This window comes from Siphateles boraxobius, unplaced genomic scaffold (assembly GCF_051911475.1).
Source record: "Siphateles boraxobius isolate OS27281-9 unplaced genomic scaffold, OSU_SipBor_1 35, whole genome shotgun sequence".
Lineage (NCBI taxonomy): Eukaryota > Metazoa > Chordata > Actinopteri > Cypriniformes > Leuciscidae > Siphateles > Siphateles boraxobius.
The window spans coordinates 17,449,570-17,468,216 of NW_027508975.1; the positions used below are offsets into that span (position 1 = coordinate 17,449,570).

The following is an 18,647-nucleotide window of genomic DNA, read 5'->3' on the forward strand; positions in this document are numbered from 1 at the left end:
CCTTCGCAAATATGCGTTCCCCCCAGTGAGCCTTCTCGCACAGACTTTGTGCAAGGTCAGGGAGGACGAGGAGCAGGTCCTGCTTGTTGCGCCGTATTGGCCCAACCAGACTTGGTTCATGGAACTTGGTTCCTAACACTCCATTTGTAGATCAGGTGGCGCCTTGCCCACCTAAGTTGAGGGCACACTCTACTAGGAGTGTTGCCTCCTCCTGGGCTTTGACGCAAGGCGCCTCGCTGACAGACATCTGTAGAGCTGCGGGCTGGGCGACACCTAACACATTTGCTAGATTCTATAGCCTCCGTGTTGAACCTGTTTCATCCCGTGTACTCACTACCGTGTGCTACGCCATTCCCGCCTCACGGCCGGATACATGCGTCTTTTTACTCTGTTGGTTCCCCAACATACGGTTAACCTCGTGAGTTCCTCCATCACCCCTTCGGCACCAGGCGAGGCGGATCGCCCGGCGCCAGGTCTATTACCTCTCGTAGGAGTTGCTTATAGACTGGGTGGCCTACAGTGGTCCCTATGGCGACCCATTTCTTCCACAATCCAGCTTCCCTCAGGGCTAGCATCGTGTCTTACCCTCGACAGACCATTCTGTCGTCCTTGAGTACAATCCCACCCCTCGGGATGGGACTACCTCAAGGACCGCCATGTGTTTCACTACCCCACGGTTTAGTACACATGTGTATTCCAGTGCCTCCCTTCGGGCGGGCAGGTGCTTCCACAGCGTTCCCTCCTACAGGTTGGGCACGCTTTCCCAGCGTTATCCATATCCACTGAGAGGGTCTTGCAGAACAGCAGTGTAATTCTTCCTAGCTAGCTCCCACCAAAGACGACAATAAACTGCTCCGGCGGGAAGCTAAGCTGGGCGCTGGAAGGGGCCAGCACCATGGCATTTTATTAGGGATCACAATTCGTTGGAAACTCCTCAGACGAGACGTAGGAGTTCCGGAACGACAGGGAACGTCTCGGTTACGTATGGTAACCCTCGTTCCCTGAGTAGGGAACGGAGATGTCTCGTCCCGTCGCCATGCTGCTGTACCTTCACGGAGGACTGGACACCGTCCGGCTCCTCAGCGAAAAGCAAATGTGCGTGCGCTTGCTTCCGCTTTATACCTGCACTGGCAGGCGGGGCGCGGAATGCAAATCTTGCATGCCAATATTCATTGGCTCGTTTTAGTTCACTCGAAGGCAATTGGTCTCCCTTGTTTGCACAAGCTGATCCCAATTCGTTGGAAACTCCTCCGACGAGACGTCTCCGTTCCCTACTCAGGGAACAAGGGTTACCATACGTAACCGAGACGTAATTAGATGAATATTAGTGAGCATTGTCTAATGTCTATAACCAAATGAGCTAGAGTATATAAAAGCACACAACCAGTCAACAGTTTGGACTTAGGTAACCACATTTTTTTCTCTCATGATCTTAAAAATCTTTTGATCTACAGGCTTACCCTTGTGAAAAAGAAGTGTACTTAATTGTATCGAATGTGCACTTGCAGTGTACTTTAAAATCTTAAAACTATATTTAAAATAAGAACTTGCATGATATAATATTAATTAAATCACATTTAAGTACATTTAAGTGTACTTAGAAAGTACACTTTCATGACTACGTTGATGTTTATTAACAACACACTTAACTCTTTCCCTGCAAAGGCTGCCATTGACAGAAATTGTCCGTCATTTCTGAGAAAACGCTTCCCCGCCATTGACAGAATTTTCCGGCATTCCGTGTTTTCACTGTTATACGTTTTCACTCATCTTTTTGCTCAAAATGTTGCTTTTTCACATTGAAGTGTTGAAAAAAAGAATGCATGAAGCTAGAATAAAATGTTTTGTTGTAGTTGTTGTTTAAAAGCAGAGGTATTTCTTTTGATATATTGTAAGTTCAGATATTCATACATCAAAATACATTTTTTGTGAAAATGTTAAAAAATGCTGGTGGTGGCTGGCAACTTAAAGAAAATGCTGGTGTAGAAAGAGTTAAGTACAATTTTTAAAAATGTGCTTTGAAATAATTTAAAATGCACTTTAAAATAAAACTTTTTTTAATGTGTTAATCCTGTTCCCTTTCGAGGGAACTCGCCATGCGTCGATGACGCTTTGGGAACGCCTTTGCGTGACTGAGTCTGAAGCACTACTGTCAACTAGTCCAATGGAATGAATGAAGCGTCACCTGCGGGTGATGTCATGACCAGGAAGATATAAAAGCACATCCGGTGCAATGCTCGCGTCAGCTTTGGTGCCTCAGCAAAGCGCTCTGTGTCAAAACTGTCTGTTATATTTATTGTTGTCTGTCTCTCATTATATTTGTATTATGGCGAAACAACTATTCATAGCCTGTGCTTCTCCTTGCCCTCGTTATATCACGGGTGGAGATACACATGAGCTTTGTGTAGTTTGTTTGGGAGTGGAGCATGCTATGTCAGCCTTCGAGGGGGCTGACTGTCAGCATTGTGAGCGTCTCCCGCTCCGCATGCTCCGCTCCCATCTGTCCACATTTGAGGATGATGGACAGGCTCGCGAACCTCTGGGTTCCAATGTGATCCCCTTTGGCCTGCTGTACATGAGACCTTTGCAGTGGTGGCTCAGGACCAGAGGGTTCTCCCCAAGGGGAAACCCACTTCGTATGATCACGATCACGCGGCGGTGCAACCGCGCCTTGATTATATGGAGGAAACATTGGTTCCTGTCCCAGGGTCCGGTGTTGGGAGCTCTTTGCCATCGAGTTGCTATCTCGACAGACGCTTCTCTCACCGGCTGGGGAGCGGTAATGGAAGGCCGCTCAGCTCAGGGTCTCTGGGGGAACCATCATCTCTCTTGGCACGTAATTGCCTGGAGATGATGGCCGTCTTCAATGCGTTGAGACATTTCCTCCCAGACCTGAGGGGCCATCATGTGCTCATCTGTACAGACAACACTGGTCTCTTATTTAAATCGACAGGGGGGTCTGCGTTCGCGTCCACTCTGCAAACTGGCGCACCAGATCCTCTTGTGGTCCCTAGGGAAGATACTCTCCCTGAGGGCAGTGTTTATCCCAGGGTACCACAATATAGGAGCAGGCGGTAGAGCTCATTTGGGAATTTTACGGCCAAGCAGAAGTGGATCTGTTTGCGTCTTAGCATACGACGCACTGTCCACTTTGGTTCTCCCTCACGCAACCAGCCCCCTTGGGGTTGGACGCTATGGTACAGACGTGGCCGAGGCTACGTCTGTACGCATTTCCCCCTGTTGCTCTGCTCCCAGGAGTTCTGGAGAGAGTCCACCAGGACAGAGAAAGTCTATTATTAGTAGCTCCACGCTGGCCGAGTCGTTTTTGGTTTGCGGACCTAATTCATCTCCTAGACGGCCCTCCTTTCGAGATTCCTGTCAGGAGAGACCTTCTGTCTCAGGCAGGGGGCACAATATTTCACCCCCGACCGGAGATTTGGAACCTATGGGTTTGGCCTCTGAGGGGGCCCAACTTTTAGAGAGTGGTCTCTCGACTGAGGTCGTTGAGACTATTCTTAGCTCCAGAGCTCCAGCCACGAGGAAATTATATATACTTAAGTGGAAAGTTTTCACGTCTTGGTGTCACCAACAGCAGCGAGATCCAGTTAACTGTTCAGTCAACACAGTACTTGAGTTTCTCCAGTCTCGTTTCACGTCAGGTTTATGTCATTCTACCTTAAAGGTTTACGTGGCGGCCATTGCGGCTTTCCACGCCCCTGTGGGTATTACATCTTTGGGTCGAGACTCCCTGATTATTCGTTTCCTTCGTGGCACCTTGAGGTTGAGGCCTGAAGTTCGAACTAGGGTGCCGGCATGGGATCTGGCCATAGTTTTGGAAGGCCTGTCTGGGGCTCCCTTCGAGCCCCTAGATTTAGATTCAGAAAAATTTCTGACTTTCAAGACTATCTTTCTGTTAGCCATTTCATCCCTAAAAAGAGTCGGAGACCTTCAGGCTCTTTCTGTGTCTCCCACCTGTTTGGAATTTGCACCGGGTATGGTTAAGGCGTTCTTATACCTAAGCAGGGTTACGTCCCTAAGGTGCCAACCAATATTCCAAGGCCTATTGTACTGCAGGCACTCTGTCCTCCTCCGTTTATATCTTCGGACCAGGAAAAACCGAATCTCTTGTGTCCAGTGCGAGCACTGGACACTTATGTCCACAGGGCTGCCCCGTGGAGGAGATCTGATCAGTTGTTTGTCTGTTTTGGTTCACCTAAGATAGGTCTTCCTGCTTCTAAACAGACAATCAGTAAGTGGATAGTCGAGGCTATTTCTCTTGCATATGAGTCCTCTGGCCAGCCATGTCCTTTGGTGGTCAGAGCTCACTCTACCCGAAGTATGGCGGCCTCTAAAGCCCTCTTATCAGGTGTTTCCCTTCAGGAGGTTTGTGATGCGGCGGGTTGGTCCTCGCCGCTAACATCTGTGAGGTTTTATAGCCTGGATCTGGAAGCTGCCCCAGGATCCCAGGTGCTTTTTACTTAATTTGCCGACAGTTTTATCATCTGGCATTTTGTAATTATGGCGTATTGGGTATTATCGTTCCCAAAGCGCCATCGACGCATCGCGAGTTCCCTCGAAAGGGAACGTCTCAGGTTACGACTGTAACCCTAGTTCCCTGAGAAGGGAACGAGACGATGCGTCTCCCTGCCATACTTCCTGCATCCCTGCGATCGACTTTGCTTCGTCTCTATAAGCTAACGCGAGCATTGCACCGAATGTGCTTTTATATCTTCCTGGTCATGACGTCAGGATTAAATAAATGTAAATAATACTATATGTTCCACTTTAACAACCTTTGAATCTGTTCTTTCACTTCTAGGCTAGTATGCTATTCATTGCAGTCAAGAGAAAATTATGCAAATCCCAAAAAATTCTGCTGACTAAAACTTGTGTGTGGTTTTCACACAGAAATCATAATTCATAAACAACAATTATTCCATTGTAATTGTAATTATTGAGTTTGAATTACGAGTTTGAATAATTAAGGATAAGTCTCAATTCACACATATGAGTCCTGGTGGTCTTAAAAATATTAAATTTATTGTATGTTACAGCTTTTTCTAGAGTAGATTCTGTATAAAATGTAGCCAGACACATTTAGTCTAGGCCTTTGGGCTTCTGGTTTTTGAAAATGACACACTGCACGTGCTGTCAGGTAAGACCACATCTTTAGAGAGCCTATGCATATTAGTCAGAGATCCATTGCTTTGCAGTCATCTTATTCAGCCAATGTTGCCACTGCAAAAGCATCCAACTACACAACAAGATCAACAGTACTTCAGATACTTGCAAACTGAGGAGACATTCACCTCTTCCCTCCCACATCCTTGCTAATGGCTAACCACTTTGCCAATTTTTCACAGATCAAGTAACAATCAGCAGCAGCCAATTCTCAACACACACAAAAAAACCTAACAAACACCCACGACTCGCATGCAAATCTCTACTCTCCTCTTATGGAGGCAGAAGTCTCTAAAGTTCTCCTCTCGAACCATCCTACCTTTGATCCTTTTCTCTCCCATCTTTTACACAGCATCTCTCCCACCCAACAGCACTCACATGCATCATAAACGTATCACTACGCACTGGAACTTTTCCCACCACATTCAAAATGGCTTGTGTAACTAACTTTAAATTCCAGACCACCTGCAGACTAGTCTGTCTTCTTCCAAAAAACACTAGAGCAACTTGTTTTTAACAAGGTTTCTCTTTTTTTTTTCTCACAGAACAAGCTTCAAGACAGCAACCAGTAAGGATTTAACTTGACTGACTTGATTTTAAAGGGACAATGTGTAGTTTGTTATTAAAAGTTGTTAATACAACTTTTTATTTTATTATCTAAAATCATTATTTTTATTCATAAATATGTCCTCAATGGTGTACAAATACCTCTGCCAATTATCTGACTTATCATCGTAAACGAAGAATTTATTATCTTTATATACATGTGACGGGAGGTCCACGGAGGCTTCCATGTAGTTCCGCCATCTTGAAAAACTATAATAGCAGAGAGGGTCAAAAAGTACTAGGCCACTGCGTTTTCGTTCAGAGCCAGCGTCAAGTAACTGAAAGCAGCAGAAACGGAGGACCAGAGCAGAGCAGTGAGAGGCGCTTGTCACTGCCCCGGCAAGTTTAAAAGGCTGCATTGCACTGTTTTATTCATACTGTAACATTCGTTTGTCCGTTGTGTCAAGTTGCAGTTTGTTTGATTGAAATAACAAACCTGTTCACCCGAAGGAAAACTCGACGAAGTGCTATTAGAAGACATCCTGTCATAGCTTTTTGGTACATAACAGCTACCGTAGAAGCAACACACATTCGAAAAAGCGAGGCACTCGAGAGCACAATTCGTTTGAACAACAATTTCACCGCTAGATAGGAGAAATTCCTACACAATGTCCCTTTAAAGCGAACATTCAACATATTCAGCCTTGCTATCCTTAAATGAAGCCTCGCAGGTGAAAGGAGCATCTTAACAATAATCTGTTCTCATTTTGTTCGACTTTGACACTGTCAGTCACTTCCACTTTTCTATCCACTCCAACTTGAGCATCACATGAATCTCTGCTTGTTTAAAGGGTCATGAAACCCTAACACACAATTTGTTAGATGTTTTTTTTTTTTTTTTTGAGCCATTACAATCTTCCGGTTTAAAAGGAAATTTGAACCAACATCATGAAAAGTGCGGTAATTCGGAGTGGTGATTGGCTGCCGTGTTTGGAGAGTATGTGTCTATGTTAACTGTTTCTGAGCTTTTCTCCACATTATTCATGAGAATGAACTTTTTTAATCCAATCACTGCACTGTATTATGCATGGGATTAGATTAATCTAAGATTAGTAGAGAATTCAAATGTCACAAAAGACTGCTTCGCCTCTGTTAATTTGTCATTAGTGATAAGTGTATGTTTCTTCAGTATAGTAAAACAGAAGTCTTGTTTGCATTTTCCCCACAATGAGGACAGAGCAGGAGTTTGACTACCAACACATATGTGCGGAGCATTACGAGTTTAACAACACTTGCAGTACAAATCATAGTTCATAAATGGACTGGAGCAAGCATGTTTCAAGTTTTTTAATCACAAAATTCATATACCCTAATGCTCCAAATGTAACACAGCACCATGTATGAACATATTTCATCATGTCTTCTTCAAATGAAATATATATGTGCATATATATATATATATATATATATATATATATATATATATATATATATATATATATATATGTGCAAATAAGGACAATGATCATGAACGCAATGACATAATGGATTATTCTGATACACTGAAGAGACTGTATTCTGAAATTTCAAAGAATAATGGACAAAAAAGTAACTATGCCTTTATTCCTTATATGTTAAACTGATGTGTGTCGTTTGTTCAGAGACTGTAGTACTTGCAACGTAATGACAATCTTCCTAATTTTTCATATGGACCAATAACTCTGCTTATTTAAGTTATAATGCTGATTTGTTGATATTTCTAAGAATTTATATATTTATCAAAACGTATTTGATTTGTTCATGATAGTTGTTGGTGGTTAGTAGTAGAATTTTGTAAATTTGTTGTCATAGGGTTATGTTTTTAAAATACACCAAGGAGTCCCCAACTCTGTTGTTTGGTTGTTTTTTCTCAGCTCATATTTCAATAATCATTTGTCTGTATAATGTGCGTGTATTAGGTCTGTGTTTTATTGGTCTCCCTACTTCCATCCTCTACACTCCCACTTTTCCACAGCTTTACACGCCCTTTTTTTGTATTTTTCAAATCTGAGGTGAGAATGACCCTAACAGGGGGGTTTCATGATTATTTAATTCCCGCCTTACAGGTAAATTCTTCGGGTATCGCAAGGGTACCTCAGGGTTCAGTGCTTGGCACTATCCATTTTTCAATATATACTGCTGGAATCATCCAGGGCATGGGTTTTTCCGGAAAATAGGTATGTCCAAACCTCTGACTGGTGGTGTATAAATCTAATTGATTTTGTTCTTCAGTTTTGTTATACATTAACATGTTTCTGTTGATAGACCTTTGGTTGTTTTAAACATTCCTTAAAATATGCTTTAAATTGCTTCTTCAAAAATGTTAATGAATTAAAAGTATAAATGTAAATAAAAGTGTTTATTTAAAATATTATTTATCTCAGTTGGATTTAAAGTTGGAGTAACTCAGGTTTGCAGCAGGTGAACAGTTTGGCTTTCCTAAAAAACAAAGTTTTGGTCTACATCTATGTAAAAGACAGTGCAACAGACAATGCATGCTAGAGTAAATGCCACAATAACAATGTAAATGTCATAATGTTCATCCGTACTTCATTCATTCTGTAAACCTCAGTATGCACTGATTCACTGGTGCAGCCTGAATAGGTATGTATCTGACAGCTACAGTGCTGTCTGGCACAGCCTAACTCAAACAAGTGCAAGCAAGATACAGCCAAAGCAGATGAGAAAAAATAATAAATTATATTTTTGTTGTAAAACATGGGCAGTGAGGAGATGCTGTGATAACTGTATGGAACGAGCTCTGACCTTCCTCATGCGCACCATCTCAGTGTCCGCCCGTGGCGACTGTTTAGACCCCAGAGGGGAAGGAAGAGGGTATGTAAGTGTCTACAAAACAAGTTACCTCTTTGCTACTCACTTACTGCATCAAAAAACAAGATTCAAGATGGTTATGATTTTCTTACAGCTGTTAATTTATGTCTTAATTGTATGATACTATAATATTCTCAGGATGCACTAATAGTTTAACAAGTTTATAAATTGCTTTCAAATTATTATTATTATTATTATTATAATTGTTATTATTTTTATGCATATTATAACAGCCTTAGTGATTGGCTGAAATAATGAGCACAAACCTGGCTCTTTCTCTCCCCATTGGTGGCCGTCACCACCGGGGCATCACGGTGCCGCCGTTCTCGCAGGGCTACCGTCTGTAGCAGCACAAAAAGAGTATGCATACTCTTGCGGTCTCAAACAGACCTAAACATCATGTTCATCTTACATGTGTGGTCTCAAGTAAAGATGCTTTTTCTTTCTAATTGGAACTGTAATCATTCTAGTTATGAAAAGGCCTTGCGGGTTCTTACAGGTATCTTTAGGCTTGCTTTCTGATCAGTCTGTACTGCAGGTTTATAAAAAAGGTTCATGGATCAAAGTATTTCTTAAATATAGTTAAAGGGCATTTTCACACCTGGCTGATTTGGAGCATTTGTTTAGGAACCTGGTGCACTTTCTCCCTAGTTTAGGCATATATGAACACAGTAATCGTACCAAACAATCGCTCCGAGATCGCCTGAACGAGGTGGTCTCGGGCCAATTGCAAACGAACTCTGGGGTGGTTCGGTTGATGTGAGAAAGCTTTACTCACATGTGACTAACACATTTTGGTACGCTTTGAAATATTGCCTTGTGAAAGCGAACTGAACCAAGAAGAAAATGCAACATTGTAACAAATTAATTCCCTGTTTCTGAAAACAAAGCAAATGTCTACAGGTCTGAAAACACCTAAAAAATAATGAATAAAATAAAAGCATTAATTATGATTTAAAATAAATTTCATTTTATAATGACAAAATATAGTACATATTTGTATGTTTGCCATACCTTGAATTCAGGTGTGCCCTCTGCTTTGGTGCTGTGTGTTTTGGAGCCATCTGTCACATGGGCCTTCACCTCACTCTTCCTCTCAGAGGAGCGTACACGGCCCGTGGGCGTGGACGTCTCTTTACGGTCAGTGCGGGCAGCAGATGCCACTGGGGAAGGAGCCACATCACCCGGGGAGATGGGAGACATAATGGGAGCACTGACGGGACGAGCATTCTTATCAGGGGTCGAAACCATGGCTGTCAGAGAAAAATGTATGGGACAGAGGAGTTCTGTATGTTACATTAAAGTCATGGAGTAAAATTAAATAAGCTCACTTTAACATAGTGTTGTTTGAGTTTTGTCTGCCATAAAACCAGTGTAGGTGTTTGCTGTGCACCTCTGATGAGAAACATAGACACACAATCAGTAATACACATTCTTATTGTGATAATTAAAAAGAGTACTTATCATGGAAATAATACACTTTAAAGTAATATACTATAAGTGAAAACGTCTAGGTTACTACTGTAACTCTCGTTCCCTGAAGGAGTGAACGGGAGACATTAAGTCGACGTGACAACGTAATTGGGATCACTTCAGGGAGCCCTATCATCTTCGAGTGTCTACAGAACGGGCCAATGAACGTTGGCGTGCGCGAATTGTGTCACGCGCCCCGCCCCGCAGCACGGGTATAAACAGGAAGCGGGTGCACGCACTCATTGTTTTTCGCTGACGAGCCGAGATCGTGACGGCCGTTACAGCGATGGTCAGCAACCGTGGAGACGGGACGTAATGTCTCCCGTTCTCTCCTTCAGGGAACAAGGGTTACATTAGTAACCGAGACGTTCCCTATCAGTTGCTCACGTTTCGACGTTACGTCGACGTGACAACGTAATTGGGATCCCTATGGAAAATGCCACGGTTGCTGCCAAATCCAGCGCCCTACAGAAGACTCTCAGACCACCAACTGACTGAGGCGGAAGGCCTGCGTAGAGGAAGTTCAAACTGCTGTTCCGTTATACCCCACGCAGTGGAACTCTTGGATAACACTGGGAAAGCGAGAGGGACGTTGCGGAAGCCACATCTGAGAATACACATATGGACTGGCCGGTTAGGGGCCGGTCCAGACTGAGCAGGGGAGGCTACACCAGACAGTGACGGCAGAGCAGACTCTGCCAAGGGAAAGACACAGGCTCACCGTAGGGAGCTGGTCATGGAAGAATACGCATATGTGATCGCCGCAGGGATAACCACATATGGAACCCAGCTTAGCACAAGTTAAACAAGCGCACTAGGCCTGGCGTCAGACGCTCTGCAACGTCCAACTGCTGAAGGGGTGTGGAGGAACTCTACACGATTTCCCTAATTTGGGAACTCGACTGGAGCAAAAAGCGCACGTATCCGCTCCATGTGGAGGGGAGTGGCGCAGCAAGCCAACACTAGAGCGGGAACTTCGGTGTTACCGGCTGATTGAAGCGAGCACACAGGAAGAAACTGGCTCAACACGGAGGCTATAAAACCTAGCGAACGTGTTAGGTGTCGCCCAGCCCACAGCTCTACAGATATCTGTCAGTAAAGTGCCGTGTGCCAGCGCCCAGGAAGAAGCGACACTCCTAGTTGAGTGGGCTCTCAACCCGGGCGGGCAGGGCACGCCTTTAGCTTCGTAACCAAGGCGATGGCATCCACTATTCAGTAGTGGCATCCACTATCCAGAAGCTGGGTTCCATATGTGATTATCCCTGCGGCAATCACATATGCGTATTCTTCCACGACCAGCTCCCTACGGTGAGCCTGTGTCTTTCCCTTGGCAGAGTCCGCTCAGCCGTCACTGTCTGGTGTAGCCTCCCCTTCTCATTCTGGACTGGCCCCTAACCGGCCAGTCCATATGTGTATTCTCCACAGGGTACCTCCCTTCGGGCAGGATGTGGCTTCCGCAACGTCCCTCTCCCCTGGAGACAGCATTTCCCTTTTGCTGGCCTCCGTAACAGACAAAGAGCTGATCTGAGGTCCTGAGGCTTTGCGTTCTGTCCACGTACAGGCGCAGAGCGCGACCAGGACAGAGAAAAGCCAGGGCTGGGTCTGCCTCTTCTGAAGGCAGCGCTTGCAGGTTCACCAACCGATGCCGGAAGGGAGTGGTAGGAAAATTTGGCACGTATCCGGGCCGGGGTCTAAGGATCACGTGAGATTAGCCGGGCTGAATTCCAGGCATGATTCGTCGACCGAAAATCCATGCAGGTCCCCTACCCTCTTGATGGAGGCCAATGCAACCAGGAGTTCTGTTTTACAGGACATAATATTTAACTCAGCTGATTGTAAAGGCTCAAAGGGTGGTCTCTGAAGTGCCAAAAGGACTAGAGACAAATCCCAAGAGGGTATAGAGAGTGGGCGAGGCGGATTTAGTCTCTTCACCCCCCTCACGATCAGGTTGTGCTTTCCCAGCGACTTACCCTCAACTGCATCGTGATGTGCGGCGATAGGGGCAACATACACTTTAACCCTCTGGGGTCGGCAAACGCGCCGGCGCGGTTTGCTCGATTTTTTTCACATAGCAGCAAAATAGAGTTCAAATATTTTTGATCATACAGACTTAAGAAATGTAAAAAAAAAAAAGAAACTGTTGAATATGTACTTTTTATGTGTCCACTTACAATCGAAAAAAAACATTGTGCTTATGTAAAATAAAGAAAATAAACGGTGTGCTTTCTGCCTCTCTGTCTCCGTTAACTTTTTTTCTGGAGCACGTCTCTAAACTTAAACAAAGCTCAGCGAATACTATTCACCCAGGCATGAGCAATAAGCAATGAGCAATAAATCTTTATAATCATTTAAGTTTGTTCTTTTAAAATATCTAATTCAAAACTAAAATAAAAATTCTCTGTTTATGTAATCTATAAAAAAAGAGAGTGGTGTCAGCCGATCTCATTATCGTTCTCTCAGCTCATTATTCTGCTAATGTGACACGCCCACGGAGAGCGCGCGGTGTACAAACGCAAATGATCTGAAGCAAAACATGCAAACGCGATAACACAACAAATGTAATCATCAGATTAATGTACTATGCCTCAGACATATACCTCAGAACATGTGCTGGTTTATTTTCATTTCGAGGAGCGACGGATCTAGCCAAGAATTGTGAGTAAGTTTTATATTATTGTGCTTTGTTCTCATCGCGATATGGAATAGTGTCTGTAAACGCAAAAAGACTGTTTAAATTTTAATTTAAATTTTAACGTTTCTGTGTGTGAATGAATTAAGGGCACATATGGGCGCTGTTGTTTATGTTACAGATGAAATATGAAAGAAAACATTTAATAGTTTTTGGATAGATTATAACGTTTTAATTCTGAAATAGACATCAAATAAGCTTTTGTAAGCCAGTTTCTGCTCACATGTAAATATATAGTATTTTCGGTCAAAAATAAACTCATCAACTAAGATGTTATTATAGTTTTTGTTCCAATGTAAGGGTACTTTAAAAAAGAATACTTTATAAGAAATTTATGGGAAAAGACGATTTTCTTTTCAAGATGTTTCCAACTATAACTTTGAACAAATTCTGTAGAGTGGCCCATATAGCCTATTTGAACAGGATATGTTTCCAGGCATGACTATGTACTAAAAATGTGCTTTTGACTTATATGGATTATATATATATATATATATATATATATATATATATATATATATATATATACTGCCGTTCAAAAGTTTGGGGTCGGTACGATTTTTAATGTTTTTAAAATAAGTCACTTATGCTCACCAATGCTGTATTTATTTAATTAAAAATACAACACAAAACAGTTATATAGTGAAATATTATTACAATTTAAAATAACTGTTTTCGATTTTAATATATTATTTATTCCTGTGATCAAAGCTGAATTTTCAGCATCATTACTCCAGTCTTCAGTGTCACATGATCCTTAAGAAATCATTCTAATATGATGATTTGATGCTCAAGAAACATTTATGATTATGATCAATGTTGAAAACAGTTGTGTGCCATTTGTTTTAGGATTCTTTGATTGACAGAAAGTTAAAAACAGCATTTATTTAAAATATAATCTTTTATAACATTATAAATGTCTTTCCTGTCACTTTTGATCAATTTAGTTCCTCCTTGATGAATAAAAGTATTGATGTATTTTATTTATTTCCCCCCAAAAATAAAATAAAAATACTTACTGACCCCAAAGTTTTGAACGGTAGTGTTTAATGTTACAAAAGATAGTATTTCAGATATATGCTGTTCTTTTGAACTTTCTATTTATCAAAGAATCCTGAAATAAAAATATAAATAACTGTTTTCAACATTGATAATAATCAGAAATGTTTCTTGTGTCATGATTCTGCCATCATGTCCTTGTATTCTTCTAGTATTGTGGCAGGATCATGACAGACCCATGTTTTATGTACAAGCGCATGGTCTGTTGTTTGGGCCATGTGCTTGTGTTGTCTCGTCTTGCTACCCCGCCCCCTTGTTATCCTTGTTTAGTCATGATTACCTTGTTAGCTTCACCTGTTCCCCTCGTTAGTTTCTTGGTATTCAGTCCCCTTGTGTTTGCTGTCTTGTGTCAGTTCATTGCCTAATTTATGCTGTATGTTGCCGAATCTGTCTGTTGCTATACCTGCCATTTCTTACCCGTGAGTACTTAGTGTAGAGTCTTGTCTTTGTGAATGTTTATTTGAAGAATTGTCAGTTTATTGTACAGTCATTGTCTAGTCTAGTCTGCCATCCATTCCTTGTCCTAGTCGTGTTTTGCCCCCTCGTGGGTTTTGTTTTCCTGTTTTCTGTCTACAATAAACGTTCTGTGATTGCATACTGTCTGCGCCTGGGTTCATCCGCCATCCACATGACATCTTGAGCATCAAATCATCATATTAGAATGATTTCTGAAGGATCATATGACACTGAAGACTGGAGTAATGATGCTGAAAATTAAACTTTAAAATCACAGGAATAAATTATATTTAAAAAAAAGTTATTTTAAATTGTAATAATATTTCACAATATTACTGATTTTTTTGTTGTATTTTTAATTAAATAAATATACAGCATTGGTGAGCATAAGTGACTTCTTTTAAAAACATTAAAAACCGTACCGACCCCAAACTTTTGAACGGCAGTGTATATATATATATATATATATATATGTATATACACTATATTTATTTATTTACTTTTTCCTTCTCACATTCTTTTTTGTGTGACACACCTGAATGAAAGGCTCATCATTATGCGAGACATTGTCTTCTCATGTGTGAATTATTCATGATAAGGGGTTGGGCCGTTCACGCCCACACGCATTTTGCCTTTCCAAACAAGAAGTGTTTTACAAAATGTAAATCAATTTATTGTTGTATGTGAATGATTAGGCTGGGTGATTTTCAGATCATTTAGAAGCAAAAACTCTAGGCCACAACATCCATTAGTCAAAATAAACAATATTCTCTCAAAAATACAAACATGTACATGTTGCTCACATATTATGGTAGCCCTGTTTGCGCTAAATAGAGTGTAATTACACCTTTGCCATAAATATGTTTATAAGCAACTGAAAAAAACACAAATGTCAGGGCATGTCAAAACATCTCAAGGACCCCAAAAACACCTTAGACCCCAGAGGGTTAAGGGTGGAGGGAGACAGCCTTCGCTCCAACCCATCTTGCAGGAAGGAAAGCACAGTTCTGATCGAGCAAATTCGGGGGTTCTCCTCGTGAGAAGAACACCAGTCAATGAACAGGTTCATCTTCAACGCATAGAGGCGCCTCGTTGAGGGGGCTCTAGCGGAAGTGATGGTGTGAACTACGGCCTGGGGTAGGTCACCTAGAACCTCCGCGTCCCGTCCAGGGACCAGACATGGACGCGGGTGCCATAGGGTGCCCCGTCTCTGAGAGAGCAGGTCCTCTCTCAGAGGAATGGGCCCGGGAGGGGCTGTCGCAACGAGCACCAGTTCCGGGAACCAGGTCCAGTTGGGCCAATACGGTGCAACTAGCAAGACCTACTCCTCGTCCTCCCTGACTTTGCACAGGGTCTGTGAAAGAAGGCTTACTAGGGGAAACACATAGTTGCGTAGGTCCCGGGGCCAGATGTGTGCCAGTGCGTCTGTGCCGAGGGTGCCCTCGGTCAGGGAGAAGAACAACTGGCAGTGGGACGTGTCCGGGGAAGCAAACAGATCTACCTGTGTGGCCCCGAAGCGCCTCCATATCAGCTGGACCACCTGGGGATGGAGTCGCCACTCTCCTGGTAGCACCTTCTGCCGTGAGAGCTCGTCGGCTGCACGGTTGAGCAGACTTGGAATATAAATGGCACAAAGCGATCTCAAATGCTTCTGACTCCAAAGGAGGAGATAGTGGGTGAGTCGTGACATGCGGCGGGAGCGTAGATGTATGCAAAGCAGTATATACTTGCCTAGTAGCAGCGTTTTGAAGTGGCCCAGCGCAAGATGTACTGCTAAAACTCGAGGCATTTGATGTGCCAATGCAGTTGAGGCCCCGTCCACAGACCTGAAGCTGAATGGCCGCTGTACGTGGCCCCCCAGCCGGTAGCAAATGCATCCGTGGTGACCACAGAATGCCTGAACACTTGTTTGAGGGGAACACCTGCCCGCAAGAACGAAGGGTCCGACCACAAGCTGAGAGTTTGGCGACAGTACAGGGTAACTTGGACCCTGCGCGAGCCGCTCTGCCACGCCCATCTCGGAACTCGATCATGGAGCCAGTGTTGGAGCGGCCTCATATGAAGCAATCCGAGCAGCGTAACCGCGGCAGCAGATGCCATGTGCCCCAGGAGCCTCTGAAAAAGTTTCAGTGGTACCGCTGTTCTGCATCTGAGCGAGTTCACGCAGTTCAACACTGACTGGACGCGTGCCTCTGTGAGACGTGCTGTCATGTTGATCGAGTGCAGCTCCAGACCGTGAAAAGAGATCCTCTGCCCGGGGGTGAGTTTGCTCTTTTCCCAGTTGACCCGAAGCCCTAGGTGGCTGAGGTGACTGAGCACCATGCCCCGTTTTTCGCACAACTGCTCTCTCGACTGAGCCGGAATGAGCCAGTCGTCGAAGTAGTTGAGAATGCGAACACCACGCTCGCACATGGGAGCAATGTCCGTCTTTGTGACTTTTCGTGAAGACGCGGGGCGACATGGCCTGCCCGAAAGGTAAGACTTTGTACTAATATGCCTGTCTGCGGTCTGCGGCCGGCGAACAGGTGGAGGCAACAGCGGTCCGCTGGGGCAGGATATGCCGGATGGCCTTGTCTGCTTCTGGGCGGCCAAGAACTGCTGGGCAAAGCTCTCGACCAAATCTCCGAATAACCCAACCTGAGAAAGAGGGGCATCCAGGAACCGATATTTATCGGTGTCCCTCATATCCGCCAGGTTGAGCCAAAGGTGGACTACCTGGACTACCAAGGTGGACATCGCCTGACCGACGGAACGCGCGGTTTCTTTAGTCGCCCAGAAGGCGCGGTCAGTTGCCGCACAGAGCGCTCAGAGGAGCTTCGGCGGGGAACCCCTCACGGTAACCCCCAGATAACCTTGGCTAAGCACCGAAGTAGGCCTATTCTGAGGTCTAGAATAAGCACTAGATCGGGGCATAGGCGAGGGGACTGCACCTCCCTTAACCCTCTGGGGTCGGCGGTATCGCCGGCGATACCAGCTCACTTTTTTCCTTATCAGTGGAAAAGAGACTCAAATTAATCTGTTGATTTTGATCTTACATATAAGTGCTGTACATCATTACATCCTGTTAAGTGTCTATTTTTTTGTGGGTACTCACAATAAAAACAAAGTGTTGTGCTTTTTGTCAAATAAAGAAAAATAAACATGATGCGAGTTTTACCTTCCCTCGTCAGTGAGGTCCATTCTGAAACACGTCCGAAAAATGAACTGTAACTCTGTCAATACTTGTCACAGAGATACGAGAGATTTATCTTTATGAAGCTGAATTCTCTTCTTTTAAATGAAGTATTTATATTGAAAAACAATTATTCTTAGTTTATGTAATCTGTATGAAAAGAGAGAGATGTCAGTATTTGTCTTTCCAGCTCATTATACCTCATTACGCGTTAATTTGCCACGCCCACGGAGAGCGCGCGGTATTCAAACGCAAATGATCTAAGGCAAGCCATGCAAATATGCCAACGCCCACCAGCTGGATTATAAAATCATGTTTAGTAAGTTTCTTACTACCGCTGTGAACACAGCGTATCCCTACCCTGTGAGGAATAATACTATCTAATAACCCTGGAAAATGTACCAGAAGTGCTGGTAGTTTCATTTCGAGGAGCAACGGATCCAGCTGATGTAGTAAGTCATTTATTCTTAAGTGCTTTGTTCTAATCACGATATTGAATAGTGTCTATAAACCGCAAAAAGACTGTTTAAATATGAATTGCGTGTCTGTGTGTAGGCTAAATGATGAATGAACGGCACAGGCCCGCACGCTTTGTTTACTACAGTTATACAGCGCGTATCTGTGCCGTTCATTCACTCTCCCATCTACATTAGTAAACATGTTATTAAATTTACATGAACACATCCAAACTATATTGCTATAGCCTACTAAGATGAGTAAAAATAGACTGAAATATGTTGAAATAAAATGTCTGTATAAGCAACAAACTGCAAATTAACATGTATATGCTAATATATCATACACAATATTTTACAGACTAAATATGAATGTTTAGACAAGATTTTGTGATTAGTTTTGGATAGATTATAAAGTTTTGACTGTAAAAAAAGACTACTGTCACATTAAATAGGTAAGCTTTTGTTCACCAATTTCTGCTCATGTTAAATATACTATATGATGTTTTGTCAAAAATAAAGTAGGTATATTGAATTATCAACTAAGATGTTATTATAGTGTTAGTTCCAATATTCAAAATAATGAATCCTTACCTTATTAATACGTATGATAAAATGTATACTTTTTACAAAGAAAGAATACACTTGAAATATTGTTAAAATTGTAATTGTTGTTGTAATTGTAACCTATTTGTAATTGGTTGCAATTTCTAATTGTAAAATATGTATATATAGATAATTTCTT

The 18,647-nt window shown here is 42.9% G+C and overlaps 1 protein-coding gene across 18 annotated transcripts in view; it reads right to left on the reverse strand.

Annotated features, from left to right (window-relative positions):
* The window catches only part of epb41a (erythrocyte membrane protein band 4.1a), a 148,227-nt gene that overhangs the window by 64,950 nt on the left and 64,630 nt on the right, over window positions 1-18,647 (reverse strand). For 8 of the 18 annotated variants that reach the window (XM_077196640.1, XM_077196635.1, XM_077196643.1 and 5 more), the window contains exons 12-14: window positions 9,613-9,851; window positions 8,865-8,939; window positions 8,533-8,571 (exon numbers count right to left, since the gene is read on the reverse strand). In XM_077196640.1, the coding sequence (XP_077052755.1) occupies window positions 8,533-8,571; window positions 8,865-8,939; window positions 9,613-9,851 (353 nt within the window). The remainder of the gene's footprint in view (window positions 1-8,532; window positions 8,572-8,864; window positions 8,940-9,612; window positions 9,852-18,647) is intronic. The other 10 variants (XM_077196650.1, XM_077196649.1, XM_077196647.1 and 7 more) reach the window with 2 other exon arrangements.